This window comes from Mustela putorius, unplaced genomic scaffold, assembly GCF_011764305.1.
Source record: "Mustela putorius furo isolate JIRA1106 unplaced genomic scaffold, ASM1176430v1.1 tig00003962_pilon_pilon_pilon, whole genome shotgun sequence".
In the NCBI taxonomy this organism is placed as follows: Eukaryota; Metazoa; Chordata; class Mammalia; order Carnivora; family Mustelidae; genus Mustela; species Mustela putorius.
The window spans coordinates 22,128,593-22,153,717 of NW_025422106.1; the positions used below are offsets into that span (position 1 = coordinate 22,128,593).

At 42.2% G+C, this 25,125-nt stretch overlaps 1 protein-coding gene across 2 annotated transcripts in view; it reads left to right on the forward strand.

The window, feature by feature from the left end:
* The window catches only part of EFCAB5 (EF-hand calcium binding domain 5), a 163,097-nt gene that overhangs the window by 130,301 nt on the left and 7,671 nt on the right, over positions 1–25,125 (forward strand). For both annotated transcript variants that reach the window (XM_045070255.1, XM_045070256.1), the window contains 8 exons: positions 332–621; positions 2,333–2,502; positions 2,986–3,214; positions 5,980–6,132; positions 13,953–14,056; positions 16,548–16,801; positions 17,974–18,260; positions 18,662–18,758. In XM_045070255.1, the coding sequence (XP_044926190.1) occupies positions 332–621; positions 2,333–2,502; positions 2,986–3,214; positions 5,980–6,132; positions 13,953–14,056; positions 16,548–16,801; positions 17,974–18,260; positions 18,662–18,758 (1,584 nt within the window). The remainder of the gene's footprint in view (positions 1–331; positions 622–2,332; positions 2,503–2,985; positions 3,215–5,979; positions 6,133–13,952; positions 14,057–16,547; positions 16,802–17,973; positions 18,261–18,661; positions 18,759–25,125) is intronic.

Sequence of the window (25,125 nt, forward strand, 5' to 3'; positions counted from 1 at the left end):
GTTAAGATTCTCTGTCTCCCTCTTCCTTTACCCCTCCCCCCACTCTCCTGAGTGTCTCTCAATCTCTCAAAAAATAAAAAATAATTAAAAATAATAAATTTTTTTTAAAAAAGCAAAACAGAAACAGGGAAGATGACACAGGACATCTTGAGCTCAATACAGGAAGTCACTGTAGGTGTTCTGTTGGGCTTTGAGATGCCTTTGAGATACCTGGTTTTCCATGGTGAGCAGTTGTCAGGGGCTTCAGTCAGCTATAAAAGAGGAATGAAAATTTCCCCCATAGATAAGCAAACCTTTGATTAGTTCTTGGTTTTACATTTATGTCTTTTAGCCAAACTACACATCCAATTTCCAAAGCCACACCCTAACCAAGAAGTGAGGTTGTCTTTAAAACAGTTTCAGAAATACATAGAATTGGTTGTATCTGAACTCAGAGGCAATGAAGATCATGTTCTGGAAAGTGTTGTGGAGTTTCTGATGAATACTTTAGAAAGGAGCCATATTGAGAATTTGAGGAATTGTGCCAGACGGAAGTGGCTATACCAGATCCAACGTGCTGCCGAGACAAGTGGGGTGTCCTTGGAACCAGTGTACACGGAGACTTTTAATGCCCTCACCCAGGTAGGTTTTCCTAAGGTGATATATAAAAGGAGAGACGTCCTCATAGTAGGTGATGCTCAGTGGTTGCACAGGGAGCATTTGACATTCTCTTGAAAAATCACTGGGTACTGCTATAGAAGTTGTATTCATTCCCAAACGTCACAATGACCCAAAGCCTAGGAAAGAGGCAACTGGAAGGATCGTAGGTTGGGAACGTAGAAGTAGAGAGGAAAGGTATAAAAGACAGAATCATGTCTTGTGATTCCTAATTTCATTTGTGCTGAGAGTCAAATAAGATTAGAGCAGAAAATAGACTAATACTGAAAAATACCCGTAAGGAGATGTGCAGGCACTTCAAGCCACATTTCCCTTGCATGATGTTTCGGGAGTTGGTTTCAAAAAGTACTATTTAAATCATAAAGTCATATAAAGGAGGATCCCACATCACACAATATTTCATAGCACTGCCTAGAAACACACGGATACTATTATAGAATCTTATAGAATCGTGTCACTTAAAACACATGCCTTTGATGGGACCACTGCCCACAGCCTTGCCATCCTCTCCAAGACTCCCAGCTGGCTGCTCCTCCCAGGCAGAAATAGCATGGCTATCTTCTATATATGTCACAGATTCCACTAGTCCAGGGAACCTGGAGTCACACTGCAACACTTAAAGGACTCATTTACTGAATGGCTGAATTATCCAATGTAGTTTGAAATGGTGTGCCCAGGAGCAGAAGACTGATCTAGAAAAGAGGTTATCACTCCCAACTTGCTTCAGAGAGCTGTGGTACATTTTTGTTCGTTACTCTATAGATCTTTTTTGTAGAAAAGACAGAATAAAGGCGGGGGGGGAGGAGAAAGTAAAGCAAACCTAAATATATAGAAAGAGGAGACAGAGATCAAGGAAAGCATCTTTCATGTCCCCAACTTACAGACATGCTCAATATATGTATTAACACATAGTCTTGTTAATAACATCATAATATCTTAGGTACAGAGAATTTTCAGATATTTGAATTCAAAAGAGTAGTTGCATAAAGTCTGTAATCTGGGGCCCCAAGGAATTTTTCCTCAACATAAATCAAATGTCATAGCCAAACTATGTTAAGAATTCTTTGAGAGCATTTTTTTCTACATTCACTTCATAGTAGATGGTGAAAATCTACTCAAGAAATACGAGTGAAATGAAGCCATATTCTTGCCCTAGTCTTCCAAAATAAATACTTTTAACTGAAGATCAGACAATATGACTATAGTTTAAAGGGATCCAAGTTTTAAACTTCTAAATTTGAGTAAGAGGAGAGATTTTTTAAAAAGATTGTATTTATTTATTTGACAGAGAGACACACAGCCAGAGAGGAAATACAAGCAAAGGGAGTGGGGGAGGGAGAAACAGGCTCCCCACTGAGCAGGGAGCCTGAAGTGGGGCTCAATCCCAGGATCCTGGGATCATGACCTAAGCTGAAGGCAGAGGCTTAACAACTGAGCCACCCAGGCACCCCCTATTTTTTTTTTTTAAGTAAACCAGTTTAGTTGACATAAAAGAAATTGATTCCACTCATTAAGACTCAGATTTGGGAGACAGCTGTGGTGCCAGCCTTTTCCCCACTGCCCATGAATGGTAATTATTGGGGTCAGATGCTCAAACAGGCTAATGAAGAGGCATGATTAAAATAATAGCTCTTTGGCTATTGGCAAATACGTGGTCAGAAACATTTTGCCATAGGACGCTGAAGCCCATGGGAGTAAGAAGATCAGTGCTCACATTTCCCTCTTAGAAGAAAACCTACTACTGCCTGACAGAGGGCAAGTCCTGTTGAGGAACGTAGCTTGTACTTTAGATGATGCCCCATTTGTACTGAACAGAGTGCTCTACCGGGACATGGAGGGAATCAGGTAAGAATTTATGAGGAGGTTGGTTTTACCCTTCTAAAAAAATAATTCCCTTTCTGAAGTAAATGAGTATTGAAATCCTAGTTATCTGCCCACTAGAGAAATGCCTCAGGTCACCAATGCTCCTGGAGTGGGAGGTGATGGGTTGTTAGTCTCGAGTAATTTCACCTGGTCGTTTCTAGCACTCACTCCCAGGCACTCTGGGACTCGGGGACTCTGCTTCACAACATCAGCACCATTAATTCTGCCTGCTTTATATGTTATATCTCCGGCATCCTGTTTGTATGTGTTTACCCTGTTATGATCTAAGCTCATTTTTTAAGTCTTTTTCTCAAGTCAGACTCTCCAAACCAGCAATCTCATGAGTCCACTTCTCTGACATACAATCCCAATAACTACGAATGGAGAATTTATTTAATTTCCTGCACAGTTTCATCTAAAGCCTTTCCTGGGCCTTTCTACCGTCTTCATATTCCTATTCCTCAGCTTTACAGTAGTGGATGAAGGAAAGCCAATACACGTGCCCCAAGTTCAGCACCATGGGAACATCTTTTTCTGGAACACTTCTGTCAAGAAGAGTGATCAAAATGGATCATTCCTGGCTCTGCCTCTTCAGGATGCACATATGAGGATCTTTGGGGTCATGGCTATTGACACCCTAAAAGATCCCCAAAAAATTAACATCTTTGTACCTCATGAGATCAGATTCTATCAGGTAAGTTATGGAGGAATTCTTCAAGAACAATGGTAGGATTGCCTCTCTTTCTATATTTTTTAAAAACAAAACCTAAAACCAGATGAGAGTAAAGCTGTATATATAGATAGTGTCATCCTACTGTTCTTGTGTGTATCTGTTTTCAGAGAGGTTCCCCATTACACATGGAAGAACCCTCAGCCTCAGTTGCCCGTCTATGCCTCAGTCTCTCTGGGGGAGATTGCCAATTCATGTCCCATTGCACTAATCATAGGAACAGCACTTTATGCTGTAGGACTGAAATCCAACCATTAGACTACTAATTAAGACCCACAAAGTAGGAATGAGCCTTGAAAAGGTACACATTTATGTTTTATTAATAGGGGAACCTAGAAATCTTTTACTTACCACAAATGCATTCCCATGGCTCTTGGTTTGATGTGATGTTATGATTTTTGAGAATGAAGAATGAATGAAAAAGGCTAAATGTGTCTTGAGTATGCATGTTTTCTAATTAGATCACAGAAAAGATGGGTACTTTTAAGGCAATAAATGGACCATTTCTACAAACATTTTAATTTGGTTTTATGAATAGGAATTGCAAAGAAGGAAGATTGAAAGCCTTTACAGAGGTGATCGCCTGAGATATAGCAGCAATCAGGAACTTGCTAGGCTTTTTTTTTTTTTTTTTTTTGGATATTTAAACTTTATTTTATTTTTTCACTGTTCCAAGATTCATTGTTTATACATCACACCCAGTGTTCCATGCAATATGTGCCCTCCTTAATACCCACCACCAGGCTAGGCTTTTTTTTTTTAAGATTTTATTTATTTGTCAGAGAGAGCGAGCGAGAGCGAGCACAGGCAGACAGAGTGGAAGGCAGAGTCAGACGGAGAAGCAGGCTCCCTGCGGAGCAAGAAGCCCGTTATGGGACTCGATCCCAGGACGCCGGGATCATGACCCGAGCCGAAGGCAGCTGCTCAACCAACTGAGCCACCCAGGCGTCCCCAGGCTAGGCTTTTTTATCACTCATTCTCCTCTAAGCCCCTACCTCTTTATGTTTATTTACCAGGATTTAAAAGTTTCTCTTCCCGGGGCACATCAATGGCTCAGTCAACTGAGCGTCCCACTCTTAGCTTCGGTCCAGGTCATGATCTTGTGGTCATGGGATCAAGCCCCATATGAGGTTCAGCGTGGAGTCTGGTTGAGATTCTCTCCTTTTCCCTCTGCCCCTCCCCCTGCTTACACTTTCTCTCTCTCAAATGAATAATAAAATCTTTAAAAATAAATAAATAAAATTTTCTCTTCCTGTTTCCTGGATGTATAATTGAGGAATGTGGTAGAACCTTTTTCTCTGGATCTGTTTGATAATATTCACTCTCATTGGACCTAAGAAGATGGAGGAGAATGGAGTTATCAGTGGGGGGATTACAGATAGCCTTGTTAGAGAACATGTCAAAATGAATTTTTTTAAGGTTTTTTTTTTATTTATTTGACAGACAGAGACCACAAATAGGCAGAAAGGCAGGCGGTGAGACACGTAGGGAAGCAGGCTCCCTGCTGAGCAGAGAGCCTGATGCAGGGCTCCATCCCAGGACCTGGAGATCATGACCTGAGCTGAAGGCAGAGGCTTAACCCACTGAGTCACCCAGGCACTCCTCAAAATGAATTTTAAATTGATTCTCTTATACTGCCTGGGCTCACAGTGCTACTTAGCTCCTGGGACACACTGTTGCTGCTCTCCTAAGTACAAAGCGTGGGGGGGGGGGCGGGATGTTGTATCCCATAACAACTGACACAGTGCCTCTGATACAGAGTAAGGAGTTAACATTTATGCTTTCAATATAATACCGAGACATGTTCAGGTGTGACATTGATCTCTAGGTCAAGGTAGTTGGCCATTTATGTTTGGGACTTTGTTTCATTGCATGCCAAGAATGAAGTAACATTGTGAAAATAAAGTATTATGTGGTGGGGGGGGAGACTCTCCAGCCCCTGGAGGTAAAGTCTCCTGGGTTACCCTGAGATGCCTTGGGTCCTATTATAAAATTCACATAGTTGTGAAAGATTTGTGGTTCCTAGAGTCTATTATTATTATTATCATTATTATTATTATTATTATTATTAGCAGCAGGAGCAGCAGCAGCCAATCAGAGAAAGACAACCATATGTTTTCATTCATGTGGAACATAAGGAGTTGTGCAGAGGACCACAGGGGAAGGGAGGGAAAACTGAATGGAAAGAAATCCTAGAGTCTCTTGACAACAAGACAACAGATGGGTTCTAAGGACTTCCTATCCCTTCTCTGTGGAACAGGCTCTTTATGTCTATGAGAAGACTGTATAATCTGACATGTTGCAGGCCTTGGAACAGAGCACAGCCTGTACTACCGATCTGATGACAGAAGCCACATAAAAATCCTATCAAGGGAGCTCCTACCCATCTGTCCAAGGCTGGCATTAATTCCTGGCTTTTAAATATTATTCTTCATTTCAAACTTTACCTTGTTCTTCTGACTCTGTTCTCTGATGATACATATCACAGATTTCACTGGATGATTATCAGGAAACATAAATTATGTGGGTCTTACAGTAGATCTCTGCTTACACCTTTGATTTCTTGAGATCTTTTTTGTGTAGTAGAATCTGGAACACTGCTTTTTGAGAACTGATGAATAATTTTTTGGAAATAGATTATCATTAATTTTATAAGATAATCCAGTTGATGCCTTAATTACTTTGTTAATTTGAAAAGAAAAGACAATGAAAATGTTCTGTCTCTATAGGGTGTCGCCAATGTCTTCAGCACTGCTTATCACTATGTGCACAGCAGGGAGCATATCCTGCATGTCGTGATCACAGGCATTGGCTGGCTCTGTGACATCACATCTGACATTACCACAATCACGACATACTTCATTGAGCCAGGCCCAACGCAGGTAAGCAAGGTTGGGCAGTGTTAGAACTCTAATAGTGTTTCTAGATATTCTTGTCTTGCTAATATTTTTGGAGAGAGAGAGAGCAAGAGGGAAAGGGAGAGGGAGAAGCAGACACCCTGCTGAGGAGGGAGCCTGAGTGGTACTCGATCTCAGGACCCTGAGATCATGACCTGAGCCAAAGGCAGATGCTTAATCAACTGAACCACACAGGCACCCCCGTCTTACTAATATTTTAAAATTAGGGGCACCTGGGTGGCTCATTCGTTAGGCATCTGCCTTTGGCTCAGGTCATGAACCCCGGGTCCTGGGATTGGGCCCCACATCGGGCTCCCTGCTCTGCGGGAAGCCCGCTTCTCCTGCTCCTACTCCCCCTGTTTGTGTGTCCTCTCTCACTGTGTCTTTCTCTGTCAAATAAATAAATAAAATCTTTTAAAAAAACATATTTAGTTAGCTATTAAGCCAACTGGGGACATATTTTCCCATAATCCCAACTCAAGAGCCTTGCTTGTGAGTGGCAAAAGTCCATCTCAAACTTCCTTGGGCAGAAAAGGGAATTGATTGACTCATGTGACCAAAATGAAGGACAGGAGTCAGGCTGGCTTCCAGGATGGCCAGAACCAGGAATTCGATACCATCAGGGCTCTCTCATGTTCTCCCTCTTTGCAGTCCTCATGTCTGCTTCCCTTTACACTTCGGCTTGGTCCTTCCAGCTTAAGATAGGCTCTCTCCTCAGAGCAAGCCAGATGCTTAGTAACTAAAAAAGAATCTTTCCTTCTTGTTTCAATTTGGAAAACCCAAGAGAGATCTTCTTAGTCTATCCTGAGATATGCCTCCCCAGCCAGGGGCGGGGGGTGGAGGAGTTTACAGTAACTGGCAGCCCCCACCAGAATCATATGGGTGATGTGGGAAGGGACGAGGCTCTGGAGTTTGGAAGGACATAATTACATCACACCAGTTAAAAAAAGGCCTGTCTCTAATGTAATGAGTCTTCACCAAATGTTTATTTTGCTTCTTTACACTTTCTTCCCCCAAGGTTTTATTTAACTTTCAGCTCATTAACATACAGTGCAATATTAGTTTCAGGTGTAGAATTTAGTGATTCCTCACTTATATATACAACACCTAGTGCTCATCACAACAAGCTCCTTCCTTACTACCCATCACCTGTTTAGCCCATTTGGCATATCACCCCCATCCCCCAACAGCTCCCCTCCCCTCCAGTAACCATAGTTTGTTCTGTATAGTTAATAGTCTATTTCTTGGTTTGCCTCTCTTCCCGCCTCCCCCCACACTTAATCTTATTTATTTAATTTATTTCAGATTTATTTATTTAAGAGAGAGAGAGCTAGGGGCAGTCCCCACCATTTAATTTATTTCAGATTTATTTATTTAAGAGAGAGAGAGCAGGGGGAGGGACTGAGGGAAAGAGAGCATACTGAAGCGACTCCTCGCTGAGTCCGGAGCCCAATGTGGGGCTCGATCCCAGGACCCTGAGATCATGACCTGAGCTAAAATCAAGAGTCCGCCTCTCAACGGACTAAGCCACCTAGGCGCCTCTACACTTCATCTTAATGTTAGGATTTTGCATGTGGTGAGAATGGATGGAAAGGCACCTTCCTTTTAAGAAGGCTAAAGAGTCCAGTATGTTGCCTGATCATGTGGTAGCAGCAGATTGGTTGTCTCTCAGTCGCCTGGCTGGCCCCCCACATGTGCCTCTCCCCTTCTCTCCAGGCTCCTTTCTTCTCTGAGTGGCTAGACCAAGCTGATGAGGCCTCAGCCAAAGAGCAGAATCACAGAGCTCTCTGGTGGAACAAACCAGAGTGCAGAGGTGGAGAACTCCCAGTTATGGGTGCTGCTTCTGGGGGTGGGGGTAGGAAAGGGAAGCTCCAAGTGTTCCCCCGCCCCAGTGTGTGGGGGTGAGGGTTGAAGACCATTCAGTATTGGGACAGATCACCAGGTCTGATAGGCCACAGTCATAGTGTGGGATCTGGGGAGGATTTGACTTGGCCAGTGTCCACACTTAAGAAGAACCCTGTTAGGGCCTCAAGGGAAATGATAGCTAGGGCACCATGACGAAAAGTTAAAATCATCCACAGCAGTCAACAAAAAGCATGGCCTCTCAGGGCATGTAGTTCCCATGGTCACAATGATGTGGACAAGATCACCAGAGTCACTATCCTTCTGATTCATGTTATAGAGGTGAAGAAGACCCTCCCCAAGGTGGGGAAGAAAAGGACCACTCAGGAAATTCAAATTATCTTAGGTGTAACACTTGTGCTATTTATTATCAATAATGATTATTATTTTAAAAATAATAAACCCCAAAGCACCTATGCTTTACTATTTCTTTGCAGTCCCAAACTTGTTAAATAGGTAACTGTAATCAACAGAATAATGGCTACGCCTCAAAGATACCCATTTCCCAATTTCTGGAACCTGGGAATGTGTTACTGTAGTGCAAGAGGGACTTTGCAGATGGGACTCAGATGAAAGGTCTTGAGATAGAAAAATGATCCTGGGTTACCCAGGTGGTCCCAGTGTCATCACCCAAGTCCTTAAAAGTACAGAGCCTTGCCTGGCAGTGGTCCCTGAGAGATGCAAGTTTGGAAAAGGAACCAGAGAGATGGCATTGGGGGGAGGATGGGACACCTGCTGCTGGTTCTGAGATGTGCGGGGCTATGCATAAAGGTCTGTGGGAGCTAGGGGCAGTCCCCACCTAATAGCCACCAGGGAAACCAAGACCTCAGTCTCTTATTTCCCTGAGGTCTTGAGAGGAACAAGTGGCTAATGTGTGTGCCCCGGTTGTTATCTGCAGTCCTATCACTAGGTTTTTTGAAAACAAGCAAATGCCAGAGATTAGTCAGGGATTGCTGCTTTCGACTTCATCACATTTCTTTTCTAAAGCAGTACAGACTTTCTGCTTGAATGAGAGGCAAGGAGGAAGAGACCATCAGGAGGAAGAAAAACACAAGACCACGAGTCATGTTTCACATCGCATCATACATGACAGAAAGCAAGTTTTTTCTACCTCAGTTTCAACAATGCTGTCACTCTGCCCGGGACATGCTCCCCACTTCACCCTGTGTCACCTTTAGGTTCTACATGAAACAAGCTACAAACATTGCCAAGGAACCTAAGTTTTTTTGTTTTTGTTTTTGTTTTAAAGACTTTATTTATTTATTGGACAGACAGATCACAAGTAGGCAGAGAGGCAGGCAGAGAGAGAGAGAGGAGGAAGCAGGCTCCCCACTGAGCAGAGAGCCCAACGAGGGGCTCGATCCCAGGATCCTGAGATCATGACCTGAACCGAAGGCAGAGGATTTAACCCACTGAGCCACCCAGGCGCCCCGTTTTTTTTTTTTTTAACAAAACAGAAAATCATATGATTTTTAAAAAATAAGAACGCCACTTTTTAAATATAGAACGTCTTCCAAAAATCATTCATAAATTTAACAAAACTCCAAGAAAAATCCCAAAATGATTTTTTTTAACTGACCAAATGATTTCAATTTTCATCTGGAGAGATAAATAAGTGTATGAGCATAGCTGAGAGAAGGAGGAATGAGAGGGAATTTACAGTCTTGATCCAGGGAAGAATGGCTAAACCCACACACAGGTTGAAACGATTAAATCCAGGCTGCTACATTGATGACATAATAAGGTAGAACTTCTTGCACCAAAATTATAAGCAAAATAAGTTTTTTAAAATAAAGTGAGGGGAAATTGCCACATATTTAGCAAAGGGTTAACAGTGTTGTACACAAACCAGTAAGATTTAAAAAAAAAAAAAAAATCCAAAAGAAAAATTAGCAAAAGACAAGTCTACTAAAAAAAAAACTGGGGTGGTGCACTTGGGTGGTTCCATTGGTTGAGTGTCTGCCTTTGATTCAGGGTCCTGGGATAGAGTCCTGGGCTCCCTGCTCAGTGGGGAGCCTGCTTCTCCTTCTCTCTCTGCCCGCTCCCCCAGCTTGTGCTTTCTCAAATAAATAAAATCTTTAAAAAAAAATTTTTTTAAAGCCTGCTCAATAAACAAGGAAAAAATGTTCTATTCTTATAATAAAATAAATACAAAGTTAAGTAGAAGTTAGTTTTTACCTACTAAATTGAAAAAGATTTTTAAACTATAATTTGAAATGCCTTTCAGACTCTTTAAGTGAAGATATTAAATAGGTAGTTGGATATATGAACTAGTGTTTGGGAAGAAATCCAGCCTAGCAAATAAATAGTGTTTAAAACCATAAGGGATACCTGGGTGGCTCAGCCGGTTAAGCATCTACCTTGGGCTCAGGTCATGATCCCAGAGTTCAGGGATCGAGTTCCACATCAGGCTCCCTGCTCAGAAGGGAACCTGCTTCTCCCTCTGCCTGATGTTCCTTCTGCTTGTGCTCAACCTTTCTCTCCCTCTCTCTCACTTTGACAAATAAATACATTCTTAAAAAAACAAAACAAAACATGGGATTGGGTTATACAACATCCTGAATGGATTTCGTGCCACCAAATTGTACACTTTTAAATGGTTTAAGTGCTAATATTATGCCAGGTATATTTTAACATAACAACAACAACAACAACAAAAAACCAAAACCATAACCAAAAGGATGAGTGAGACTAGAAAAAAAAAAAAAGCCTAAAGTCCAAGCCCTGAGACAGTCAAGTGTTTGGAATCATTGTGGCTCAAAATTAAATTGACTTTGACCTACTGTATGAAAAATATTTTGCCTTCTGTACCCTGACCCTTGACAAACACATACACACACAGAGGTACACTCCTAAAATAGAAGTTTTACAAATCAATATCTACCTTAACTACGTGATGTTTTCGGATACTTTCTCTTCGGTTTTATCTCATTCTTTAAAAAAAAAAAAAAAGTTTGTCGGGCGCCTGGATGGCTCAGTGGGTTAAGCCTCTGCCTTTGGCTCAGGTCATGATCTCAGGGTCCTGGGATCGAGTCCTGCATCGGGCTCTCTGCTTGGTTAGGGAGGCTGCTTCCTTCTCTCTCTCTCTCTCTCTCTCTCTCTCTGCCTACTTGTGATCTCTGTCTGTCAAATAAATAAATCTTAAAAAAAAAAGTTTGTCAAAAGGAAAAAAAGTACAAGAGGATAAATCAAAATAATATGTAATGCATGAGGTAAGAATGAATAGATGGTAGGATACCCACTTTCCAAAAGTTCATGTTTGGCCACTTTTCTTTTACAAAAGACCCTCATTAGTATCTGTTTTTTTCTGACCCACAGAAATCCAATGAGAATTTCTGCTTTTATGAAAAAAGGTAAAAAGTGAAAATAGGGTCCAGCATTTGTTTTGCAGTGAGCCCCCAGAGCCAGAAGAGAGGCCCCATTAGCCTCTCCCCACCCCCACCCCCCGCCCACACTCAGCATCTCAGCATCAAGCCGCCACACCTTTGAACCGTGTTTGTGAGCATCTGTGCTTTATCTCAATTTATTCTGTGCATCCATTAGCAAGATGCGTTGTAAGGTATCAGAAAGGGCTAAGAGAGGTTATTTGGGGAGTCCAGGAATGATCAAAAATGTTTCTGTATAAATTAATAGTAACTGCTTCTTCACTTACACTGTTTTAACTCATGAAAGGTTTCCTACTTTCAGATAGTGGGGCAAACCTGTATTGGAAAAGTAAGGAGGAAAAAAATAACAAGGCAGTAGCAGAAAAAAAAATGGGGGATACTACCATCGCAGCCCCTTTCTCTAAACAGTTTCCTAGAAAACCTTGACTAGAGTGGGTATCTCACTAATACTGAGGCACTTGATGAATTTAGTTTTGGGTCCAAGTAAAAGTAAATTAAAAGCTTATTATGAGGCATATTCTTTATGAAGCCTTTATTATCGTATTATGTTCCCAGTCTTAACAGAAGTGACCGAACTGACACAATTTGGGGGGAAGAGGTGGAAACAGGAGAGGAATTGTCTAGTTTGGACTAAAGATTTAAACTTAGGAACATAGTCACAGTGAGATTCTAAAAAATCCTCTTGGTCTAGTATATATAACACCCAATAACGAGTCATAGAAGAAATAAATTAGGAAAAGTTAGATGCTGAATTGCCAACATCAGAGAACCTTTCCAGATTCTCTGTTGAGAACATTTTTCATCTAAACAGTTTGGGTGAACACTTGAGGTCATGACAAGAGGAAGCTCCACACTACGAAGCGGTTGTTCCCCAGAGCACCATTCATCATGCTGCCCCTATGGATCTTATTATCACAGTTTCCCTTTTAATCAAAGGATTTTTTAAAGGTGGATATAAAAAACGCTTTTTAGGGGCTCCTGGGTGACCCAGTCAGTTAAGCATCTGCTCATGATCTCAGGGTCCTGGGATCGAGCCCCACATCGGGCTCCCTGCTCAGCGGGGAGCCTACTTTTCCCCCTGCTTGTGCTCTCTCTCTGTCAAAAAAACACAAAAACACACCTTTTTATTTCTTCCAGTTGAATTCATCTTTTCTACAGTTTAGTATATTTTACAGGATATGTTAATCTTACTTTCTTATAAATAATCTCTACCCAAAAAAAGTTGGTCACGACTCATTCCAGACTCATCAAATTGTATCCATCAAATATGTGCTGTTTTTTGTATATCCATGATACTCCAATAAAGCTGTTTTTTAAAGGCACTAAAATGGAGTGTCTGGGTGACTCAGTCAGTTAACTATCCAACTCTTGATTTTGAATCAGGTCATGATCTCAGGGTCGTGAGATGGAGCCCCCATGATGGAGGGGGCTGCTTAAGAGTCTCTCGTTCTCCTTCTGCCCTCCCTACTTGCACGCACACTTTCTCTCTCTCTTAAAAAAAGGGGAGGCATTGGATGAATACCCAACTTTTGTAGCAACATGGACAGTACTGGAAGAGATCATGCTGAGTGAAATAAGTCAAGCAGAGAGAGTCAATGATCATTATGGTTTCACTTATTTGTGGAGCATAACAAATAGCATGGAGGACAAGGGGAGATGGAGAGAAGGGAGTTGAGGGAAATTGGAAGGGGAGGTGAACCATGAGAGACTATGGACTCTGAAAAACAATCTGAGGGTTTTGAAGGGGCGGAGGGTGGGAGGTTGGGGGAACCAGGTGGTGGGTATTTGAGAGGGCACGGATTGCATGGAGCACTAGGTGTGGTGCTAAAACAATGAACACTGTTATGCTGAAAATAAATTTTAAAAAGGGGGGGAGGCATTAAAATATTTTCATAACCCATAGTTAGGTTATAATCTATAGTTCAAAAACCCCTTAGAGGTGAGGAAGACAAAGAAGTAGCAAGAAATAGAAAAGTGATTCGGGGGAGAACCAGGAGTCCCCACTTTGGTACAAGCGGTGTCCCAAAGGCCAAGTGAATAAAGCATGTCAAGAAGGAAATTGTTCACTGAGTCACATGCTGCTACAGCAGAAGATGATGATTAGGGTTTGATTGATGGATTTCACAATAAGGGAGTCACTAGTGACCTTGACCAAGGTAGTTTTGATGAGATGGTGAAGACAAAGACTTCAGGGGAGAATATTTTTTACTGTTCTTATTTTCCTTGGACTTTTCTGTATTTTCCAAATGTTTTATAATGCACTCTTCACATTAAAAATATGGTTTTATCACAATTATAAAAAAAGTTTGTGCATCTAAAAAAATGTTGTAATTTGAAAATTTTCTCTCGTGAATGCCTCATTCTTAAAGGTACTAAGTAAGATGTCCCTTTACTTCAAGCCAGAGATCACCTAAAGTTTCCCAATTTTTTTCCTGTTTTTCTGTCCCCAAAACCTTTAATGGGAAAATGAGGTCTAATGATTCCTCTCCGTGTTTGAAATCTCTTCCTCTTTTCAAGGATTCAGACTATGTTTTACGCAATATGATGGTTACCGGGCATCTGGGTCTAACAGAAATCCACAGGAACCCCCCTACAATCTTCAGGAAGACATGCATCTTCAGGTATGAAAGATATCTTCATGTCTGTTTTATCTGTCTGCCAAAACACATCCCCGTAGCGTGTTAGTAGCTCTGAGAGACACAGCGTTTGCTATTATTAGTATACACCTGAATACTATTCTAATTGGGTTTTCAAGGAAAAATTCCTGTCTGCGTGGGATGTGTTAACTCCTTTCCCTTCCAGTCCTTTTGAAAACAGATTTCACTGGCATTTTATATTGCCTGTTTTTAAGCATGATAGTGTTTTATTTTCTACGCTTTTCTTATAAACATGGAATTCAACAAAAACCCCAGGATTGTGAAAAAAAACACACCCACGTCACTTATCAAAGCTCATCATCTTAATGTTAACAAGCCTGTGAACGTGTGTTTTTATTTAAAAAAAGAGGATATGGTCTTTAATAAGTACCCAGTCCAGGTTCCTTTGAATGCCTTTCACCTGGGGGATGCAAGGTGCACAAACTGGACAGGGGCAAAACAGATCTTAATGATGGACACATGTATTGCAAAAGGACAAGCTGCTTGTTAGAAGTCGGTGTAGCTGCGTGGAAAGTAATCTAGCTCCATTCAGGAGGCTGACTTACACTTAAATACACGTTTTAATTATAAGATTTAAATATAAGATTTAATTAAATCTTAATTTGGCCTCATACCTGACTGTTCACTCAGGTTTAAGCTCTTTTCCACATAGTTATTCCTTGCTGTGGTCAAAAGTTTTAGGAGAGTCTTTTTAACCCTCAGACTCATAACCTTTGATTCCTCTGCATCACTTAGAACAGGTGTCTTTGGAGGAACTTTGTTGACCAATCAGCTTTATGGTTGTGCCTAGAAAGTTTAGGGTGATGCGTCACTACTGTGGTTATCATTAAGACACAAAGTGGTTGCTCAGCAACAGGAAGGGGTAGGAACAGCAAAAAAAAAAAAAAAAGACATAATCTTACCTGGCATTATGGGATTACTATTATGAACCATAAATGTGCCTTTTGAGGTTATGCAAAGCACCAACATTTTTCAGATATCTCAGAAGAATGACATCTTAATATCAATGTAGATTGGGAAGGGGGAGGGCACCCGGGTGGCTCAGTCAGTTAAGTGTCTGCCTCCGGCTCAGGTCATGATCTAGGGGTCCTGGGATCAAGTCCCACATGGTGCTCTCTGCTCAGCGGGGAGTCGGCTTCTCCCTTTCCCTCGGTGCCTTCCCTCTCTCTCAAATAAATAAATTAATTAAATTTAAAAAAAAGATTGGGAAGGTGAGAGAAGAGATGTGTCTATACCTCACTACAGAGGGAAGCAGCTACTATGTTTCAATGAGCATCTCAGGCCTCTGGAGGGAGCAGTTCCATTGATGCCCTATCCAGAGCCCTAATGAACCTCTTGCCAGCTGCTACAGGTACAGCTGCTAGTGACTCACACTGGAACCTTCTCTGGAGGAGAGCCCTTGAGTGATGGGAGCCTCACTAGGTGCACCTCAGAGTTATGTAAACACACACCCAAAGCATCTTAGAGCCGATGACTGGTAAAAGACCTCTCCCTTGCCTCAAGATGGGGCAAATTCTTTGGCAGAATTTACCTTCCAGAGCCTCTTGAGATGAGACTGAGACTAGCCTTCACATTCTTTTTTTTTTAATTTAAATTAATTTAATTTAATTAACACACAGTGTATTATTAGTTTCAGAGGTAGAATTCACTGATTCATCAGTTGATATGACACCCAGTGCTCATTACATCACGTGCCCTCCTTAATGCCCATCACCCAGTCACCGCGTCCCACAGCCCCCTCCCCTCCAGCAACCCTAAGTTTGTTCCCCATGGTTAAGAGTCTCTTACGGTTTGTCTCCCTCTCTGATGTCATCTCCTTTTATTTTTCCCTCCCCTCCTCTATGCTCCTCTGTTTGGTTTCTTAAAGTCCACATAGGAGTGAAATCCTACGATGATCATTTTTCTCTGACCAACTTCTTTCACTCAGCATCATACCCTCCAGTTCCATTCACGCCCTTGCAAATTAGCCTTCACGTTCTTAATCAGCCTCTCCTCCTTCCACATTTTCCTTTCCTCAGACCTTGACAGCTTTCTCCAGAAAGCACTCCCTCAGTCCATCCTTTGCATAAGCATTCCTGTCTCAGACTCAGCTTCTAGGGAACCTGACCTAACACAGCCCTCGTGCCGTCCGCCATCCAACCGACACGTATGGGACAGTATGTAAACAAAAACCAAATACCTTCAGGTAAGTATACGTGTAGCAGACAACGGAGCAGAGCCGCACGATGGAGAGTGACTTGACACTGCTCGGTCCAGGAGGCGTGTGTGTCCGATGCGCAAGCTGGGGGAGAGAGCTGTGTGCAGTCTCGGGGTGGAGCCGTGCAGGCAGGTCAGACAAAGCCTGGTGTGGCGGGAGCACGGTTGGCAGGAAAGAGGGTGACTCCGTGTGTTTTGGTGGAATGTTGTGAGCAGGCTGATGCTTTATGATCTCAGGCTTGTTTGGTTTGGGTTTCAGAGACTTCCTCTTCAAGTGTACAGACAGTTCTGAAGTTGTTTTGGCCTCTGTCTGTGGAGAAAATCACATCATAATTCCACTCCGTGAGAGAACAGGAAAAGCTCTGGGAGTTCTTGATTTTAACATTGGCAGGAGTAAAATGTTGTTGTATCGGGAATTTAAAGATCTACAGAAAATGATGAAGGTGGTCCAAGCTGCCTGTTACGAAATACTGGGCGAATTATCTGGAGAAGCAAAGAAAAACTATGTCCTAGGTATTGTGAATGGGGCAACAATCTGAATTCCTGGGTTTAATAAATGCGTTGGGAAATCACAGATTGCAGTACATTTCCTAAAAGGAATTGTTACAGTACAAGGCCCTTTCTACGTGAAAGGAATTCCCTCATGCAGTCTTGGGCTAATGAGTTGGTCTATAAATTAGAGCAAACGGTAAGAAATCTCATTTTCTTGGCTGGAATCATATGGTTTCGAACTGGGAGGACTCATAAAGGCAAAGTAGAACTAGCATTTATTAAATGCCCCATTATGGAACAAGCACTTTGCGTATGTAATTTCCATCAGTCCTTGCCATAACTCTCCGGTGAATGGTAATAACTCATTTTACCAGTAAGGAAAGTAAAATTCAGAGAAACAAAACAACTTGCACCAAATCATACAGTTAACAAGTGGAGAAGCCTGGATTTGAAACCCACTTTGGGGGCTCTGTCCACTATCTTGCACAGTATTAGTTAGATGAAGCATTTTGTTTTACACATAAAGAAGCTAACATCCATCAAAGTCATGGCCCAATCGCAAGCTAATGGCAGAACTAAAACTAGACCCTAGTGCTTGTGATCCCACACCCTCTAGGCTACTCAACACAAAAGCAGTTTGGGCATCATGGAGGGAAGAAGGAAGCATGGAAACCTTTGGCTACCTAGAATAAACAGAGTAATGTTATGTGGGATTAATCTGAGAGGTTTCTTGCCATTAGACAGGGTAGGTTAAGTAGAAAAAAAGAAGAAAATTCATGTCTTTCGAGCATCCACTCTGTACTTATCCACTAAGTGCCTTTACTACATACATCATCTCATTTAATTCCCACAGGTCACCAGGGAAATAGGGATCAGCCCCATGCTCACAGCGAGGAAGAGGGGTTTCAGAGAGACAGAACTAATAAGAGGGAGAGTAGGCATTCAAACTAAGGTCCAACCCTCACACCTGAGTATTTACCTTTACTCAAAGCCCCTTCCTGTGAGCTTCACCAGGTGTCATTCCATTTCCACGATTTGATTTCATCACTAGAGAAACTAAGATTGTTTAGAACCATAGAATATGGTTTTCTTTTTCCTGGGTGGGGGGGAAGAAAGAAGTTTACTGTATTGTGCTCAGAATGCTGTGAAAAACTGCTCTACGGGCTAACCAACCATGTGGGATGTTGTTTCAGAGATTGAAAATGTAGGAGAAGTCCCGCGGGCAGGGGTTCTCTTCTTCCGGATCATGCTGCAAGAGCTGCAGGAAAGCCTCCGCCTGCTCACCTCCCTCGACTTTGTGTCACTGCTGCTCTATGATTATAATCTCCCACCAGAGTCCTCGTCTCTGTCAGAGAGCAAGGCCCAGGAGGTGGGAGCCGGCGTGAAGCTGGTGCATGACCTCCTGACAGCCGTGATCTTGTTCATTCATCCAGAGTTGGAATCATCAGGTGACTTCAGAGATTGGGAAAAGTGTAAACGGGTAAGCTGTTTTCTTCTGTCTTTAAGTACTCTTTTTTATTGAAGAAGAACCCATGCAAGCTTAGGTCTACCGATCAAGATCGCATAAATTCTAAATGTACAAATGCAAGAATTGGTATAATGGAAACATTTGTAACCAGCATCTAGATCACGAAATAACGTCAGCAGCATCCCAGAAGCCTTCCTTTGTACCCTCTTCCCTCCCTCACCCGCCACACACACACACACACACACACACACACACACACTCCAGAGTGACCAGACCAGATTCCCGACTTCCAGCACCATAGATTGGTTTTGCCTGTTTTAAAATTTAGATACATGGAATTCTGTAAACTGGTGAATTAGGTGCCCTCCTTTTACTTGCTGGTACTCCCATAACTTTTGTTCTTTTATTCACAGTATGTTAAGAGTTACCTAGTCGTGAATATCTGTGACTTTGACCCGACTGCTAAAAATGTGAAAGTGAATTTACAACTCATCAGTGAACATATCAGAGGTAAATTTACACTTAATTGCGGTCCAAATTTAACAGCAATAAAACATAGTTGCAATTTGGATATTCAGATATCTTTATTACAATTAAGTAAGTGGCTTATAAATACAATTTTTAGGAAAAACAGTTCTGATTGTAGTCCTCTTAAAGGGAGGGACACTTGTCTATAATTGACCACATTCCCAAGTGACTGTTCATGCCACACATTGAGAATTCTGAATCACATCCATCTCCCACTTATTGAAAGCATGTGCATTATTTATTAAAAAAACAACCAAACAGAAGTGAATAGGGGCTTTCAGTGAGGATGGGAAACAAGCACATTAAGAAAAGCTATTACTATCTTTGGGTTTCATTGAAGAACCAAAGAAAAGAACAGATCTTGACTCTTTGTAGACTACTCACAGACTTTTTAGAGAAGGAGAATCAGCAGGAATCAAGAGTAGGGAGACTCCCAAGCTGGAGAACATGCTGAGCTCTTTGGCCAAAGAGAACAGGTCACATATAAGAGTAAAATCCAGGGGCGCCTGGGTGACTCAGATGGTTAAGCCTCTGCCTTCAGCCCAGGTCATGATCTCAGGGTCCTGGGATCAAGCCCTGCATTGGGCTCCCTGTTGAGTGGAGAGCTTGCTACTTCCTCTCCCTCAGTGCTCTCTCTCTCTCTCTTGCTCTCTCTCAAGTAAATAAATAAATCTTTTTTAAAAAGAGCAAATACCCAGAGTGAAATCAGTGAAGGGATTAAGAGAACCCTTATGATGAGCACTGAGTAATATATAGAATTGTGGACTCATTATACTATATAACTGAAACTAAAGTCATACTGTATATTAACCATTCCAGAATTTTTAAAAAAAAATTTTAAAGAGTAAATATACCTATACAAACATACATTCTTCCACGGGTGTATGTCATCTCCCCAAAGACCTCAGGCTGTTTGTGTGAATGGACCAATAAGGAATAAATTTAAAATCTGTTTCTTTTTTGTTTGTTTGTTTGTTTCTTAGCAAAAACTAATCATCAGTTGGGAACATGGCTCTGTAGAAATTGATTTTGCTAAACCTGTCCCTTTCCTTCCCTTCCCCCTTTCCTACTGTCTATGGAGACTCTGGACTAAGTCAGAAGGGTTTCTAGACTTCTGGGAGATGTATACGAGGTCAAGAGGCTCGGAACCAGAGAGACTCTGAGGAGAGGAGGTCAGGAAAAGCAACCCAGAGGAAGACACCACAGTCCTCGGGGTGGCTGTGGCAGGGGAAGGAATAGCAGTGAGCCGGGGCAGACGGAGAAGGGAGAGAGATCTGGTCTAGGAAGGCAAGGTACTGTCTGAAGTTTGGGAGTGCTGGGAAGAGGAGAGAAGATCACGTCCAGAGAAAAGTTAAGATGAGCTCTTGGGGACCATGAGTGAAATGAATAAAGATTAGAATTTCTATCTGGAGTGATTTCTACTGTACCCTCAGGCCTCTAGGCTGATTCTCGGGAGCCTCTGAATTAATTCACAGATGTCACACGGATCGCTCCTTTTAAGGTGCTATTCAAGGGAAACAGTAATATCAGCCACAACAAAAATTAATACTTGTTTACTGGATCTGTGTCTCTACTCATTCCATCTTTGTTCGCTCACAGTTCACTAAAGACTTAAAATCCAGAAGAAATATTCTCTACGTCAGTGCCTTTAAAGTAGATACAGTCCCCACCATGAGCCCCAGCACACCCTCTCCCTCCAGGTGAGACCCGTTGGTCCAACTGACATTCTCCCTGAGCCCCCTGCTGCACTTTGGTCACCCCAAACCCACCCGCCCCTCAGCTGAGAGCCACACCCTGCCGCCGGGCTCACTTGTGTCCTCTCCGACTGATGGTTCCTCTTCTTGGGCAAGACCACGGGCACTCACAAGTGAACAATCTAGTCCTTCTGTTGAATCGGGGCTGGGGGTATAGAGCAAGCCCTTCCAGCCTCCATTTTGCAAGTATGTTCAGGATTTGTGTCCTGCCCTTAATCACCTTATCCCCAGAAACATATTCTGTGACATCATCCCAAGGCAGGTTCTACCTCCGACTTACCTATCAGAACCACCTCCCATTACTCATTTTTGCTCCTTTGTTCGAGAAAACATGCAAATTTCTGCCTCCTTTGCCTGACCCCACTTTTAAATTGTGCTGGCCAATTCCTGAGCAGCCTGGATCCGTAAGGCTCCCACCACTTTCTCTTTTCCAACAGTGTCCTCAGGTGGCAGGAACTCCAACTGCAGTTGACAGAAGTGGATTCAGTCACAACTCAATAGCCCCCTCGAGGTTCCCCTACCTCCTGGGCCAAAGCTTGAGCCTTGTCATGATCTCTGCAGCAATCAAGAAAGTTCACAGGCCACCCAGATACCAACCCCCTCTCCTTCAGATGCAATTGTATCAAGAAATTCTAAGCTCACCATTTGAGGAAGGGAAGGAGAACGTATTGGGGTAACTTTCTGTTTGTACGGGAAAAACAGGAACCTTCTGGAAGGGCAATTTGTTGCTCAAAATGTATCTGAACCTTCTAGCAGTGTTAACTCAGGCCCCATTCAAGAGCCCTACCCAGCATGAAATACCAACAGTATCTGTCCCTTCGGCCCATCTTGCAGAGGGACTATTAACACAGTCCCACACCTTTCAAACTAAGGGTTTTTGCCAAGAAGGTAAAATCGGGGCTGGTGATGTGCCCATACTTTCTTAGGACTTCTGCTGCCAACTTTCACCCTACTACATCCTAGTTCTAGAAAGGAATATATATTTTTTAATGTTTAGAAAACATTCACCTTTACTTATTTTTTTTTATTTTTGTCCTAGATTTATTGAGATACAACGACATATACATGATATTAGTTTAAGGTATACAACATAATGATTTGAAATGGTCACCACAATAGATTTAATTAACAACCATCCCCTCACATAGCTATGAGATTTGTTTCTTGTGAGGAGAACTTTCAAGAGCTACTCTCTTAGCAACTTTCAAATATACAGTATAATATTGTTAACTATAATCACAAGGCTCTACGTTACATTCCCAGAATTTATTTATCTTATAACCAGAAGTCTGTGCCTTTTGACCATCTTCACACATTTCCCCCAACGCCTAACCCCCGTTTCTGGTAACCAATCCACTCTCTGTTTCTATGAGTTCAGTTCTTTCAGATTCCGCATAGGAGTAAGATCATACAGCACTTGCCTTTCTCTGTCTGGCTTATTTCGCTTAGCATAATGACTTCCAGGTCCATCCATGTTGTTGCAAATGACGAATGTTGCAAAGGACTTCCTCCTTTTTTTGACTGAATAATATTCCACGGCATATATGGACACCATATTTTCTTCATCCATCCATCAATGGACACTTTGGTTGTTTACATGTCTTGGCTTTTGTGAGTAATGCTGCAAAAAACAAAATGGAGGCGCAGATTCCCTTTGAGGTAGTGATTTCATTTCCTTTGGTTATATACCCAAAAGCAAAATTGCTGGATCCCATGGTGATTATATTTTTAATATTTTGAGGAACATAAACTGTTTTTTATAGTGGCTCTACCAATTTACATTCCCACCAACCGTGTAGAAGGGTTCTATTTTCCCCACATTATCATCAATATTTGTTATTTCTTGTCTTTCAGATCATAGCCATTCTAACAGGCGTGATGTGATATTTCATTGTGATTTTGATTTGCGTTTCTAGAAAGGGGTGTTTTATATTCTGGTGGAGTTCCAGGCAGCAGAATCCCACCTTTAGACTGAGGCAATCATCTATGGAGGAGCATTGGGCAATTTCGTCCAGCAGGCTTGGCTTCCCAAGGCTGTGCCATTGCACATGAATGTTGCTGACATACTTGCCTTTAGAGATCCTGGTGACTCAGGTGACCAATGGACCAGGACCCAGACAGCTGTGCATGCAATAATGCATCAAAAGCACTTCCAGAAGTTGGCCTCTTCTACCTGAAGACCCATGACCTGACCACCATCTCAAGGATCTATTCTCCCCACTCTACTTTGAACCTCTGCTGCCAACCTTGCCAGCTCTTTCTGTAGGGTGTCCCATACCTTTCCTATGTTCCCCTCCCTGGGGTTTGGACAGACATTATCTACCAGGAAATGTTCTCAGATCTAGAAGCAAAAACACTGTCTCTCATTTCAAGTGTGACCGGAATCACTTTGGTCTCTAGAGCCTGTATTTCTGGCCATACTTCTCCCCCATGTCTAAATCCAAGGGTCTTTAAGGCCACAGGCACTGGTCTCTACAAGAATTCCCCAATCCTTCACTTACCCTACAAGAGCCCTAGAGCTCCTCCTATGTCAAAGCAGCCAGAGCCTCAGTGTCTTTACCATCTAAAAAGAAACTCACCACAATGATCCTCCAAAGACAGCAATGGAGGGAGATACCCCACCATCAGAAGAAAGGGCTGCCCTAATTAACTCTGTCTTCAAGATTCACCTTCCCCGTGTGATCTTTCCGTAAGTGCTACTCTCTAGCTCCCTCCATGACAAGAGTGGAACACGACTCCATTCCCCCGGCTGAGGATGAGACAGGAGTGTTCCACAAGATTCTCCCACTTTCCAGAAATAATCAGTATGAATACAGCACTGAACTGAATCCCAACTGTGAGGCTGTGCCGTGTTCTTTTCATTTTTTTAAAGATTTTATTTATTTGTTAGAGAGACAGAGAGCACAAACAGGGGTAACGCAGGGAGAGGGAAAAGCAGGCTCCCCACTGAGCAGGAAGCCTGATGCGGGGCTCAATCCCAGGACCCCAGGATCATGACCTGAACCAAAGGCAGATGCTTAACTGACTGAGCCACCCAGGCACCCCGTGCCTGGTTCTTTGAAATGAGTCAAAGTGAACTGGATAAAAAGATACCAAGAACATTGTTTTGTCCTATTAATTTGGATCCTCTGAAGACTATCACTGGTTTGGATTTGCAGTTCTCTACTACCTTCTTAGACCTAGTTTCTTGGATGGTGATTCCTGCTGGGCTTTGTTGTTTTCCTACCTGTAGGAAGAAAGCTGCAATCAACAGTAGACCTGAGTTTAACAGAGAGCCTGGAGTGTGCCTTTTATAAAATGCTCCCAGATGTCAGGCTCTAGAGGAGGAAACATCTCATTCAGTTTCAGAATAGATTCCTTTTGGGGGGCGGGGGGGGGCTCTTAAAGGGTCCTATTAGTGAAGATATTGGACAAGTATTCATTCACACACTGTGTGGGAAACTATCTTGCGGTTCAGTAAAGACTTGGGGCCTTGATGCTTGACCATTTCCTATGCATGCAGACCCCTTCCATCTCCAGTCCAAGTCCTCGAGGGGGAAAGAAGAAAGGAGAAAAAAAATCAAATAATGAATTATCTTTCTGCTCCTTACCATTCCTTTTGATTTTAAATTTTAAAGTTTTCCAACAATAGTCATCGAATTTAGAGAAACAACCTGGTTTTATTTGTCTAGCTACCATCACTAATGCTTTAATATCTGATAAATCCTGCTAAAAATCAGTTTAACGAGAACACTTTTCTATTTAAGGCAGATATAATTTGCAAGATTTCCTTGACACATTTTTTTCATTTTAGTGAATATTAAATAATCTTTTATCATGAAGGATTAGAAAAATGATATTTTTATTAAGGTATTTTTAAAAAGTCAAAAAGAACTAAAAGCCTTCCAACAACTAGCTCATCCCTCTTCTCTTTTCTCACTGTCCCCAATTCCCCTCACCAGAGGCAATTCTTTCTGACCCTTTTGTTTCTTTTTTTTTAAGATTTTATTTATGTATTTAACAGAGACAGAGATCACAAGTAGACAGAGAGGCAGGCAGAGAGAGAGGAGGAAGCAGGCTCCCTGCCAAGCAGAGAGCCCGATGTGGGGCTCGATCCCAGGACCTGAGCCAAAGGCAGAGGCTTAACCCACTGAACCACCCAGGTGCACTTTTTTAAGATTTTATTTATTTATTTGACAAAGAGATAGCGAGGAAACACAAGCACAGGGAGTGGGAGAGGGAGAAGCAGGCTTCCCGTGCTGGGAGCCCAATGTGGGGCTTAATCCCAGGACCCTAGGATCATGACCTGAGCTGAAGGCAGACGCTTAACGACTGAGCCACCCAGGTGCCCGCCCCGCCAGCCTACTTTTGACTGTTTCTTCGGACACTGGCACATTTCTTTATTTCTAATATTATACAATATTGCTATCTTTTCATTCATCAGTTTCAACCTTGTCAATTGACTTCCTCTTATTACAGATGAAAATTTAGTTCTGTTGTACTACCATTCTCTTATCCTGTCTTCCCAAGTAATTATATTACCATTTGAGGTTAAATCAAAATGCAGTGTTGACATGATTTTTGTCTATGCAAATAATATCTATAGCTAAACACCA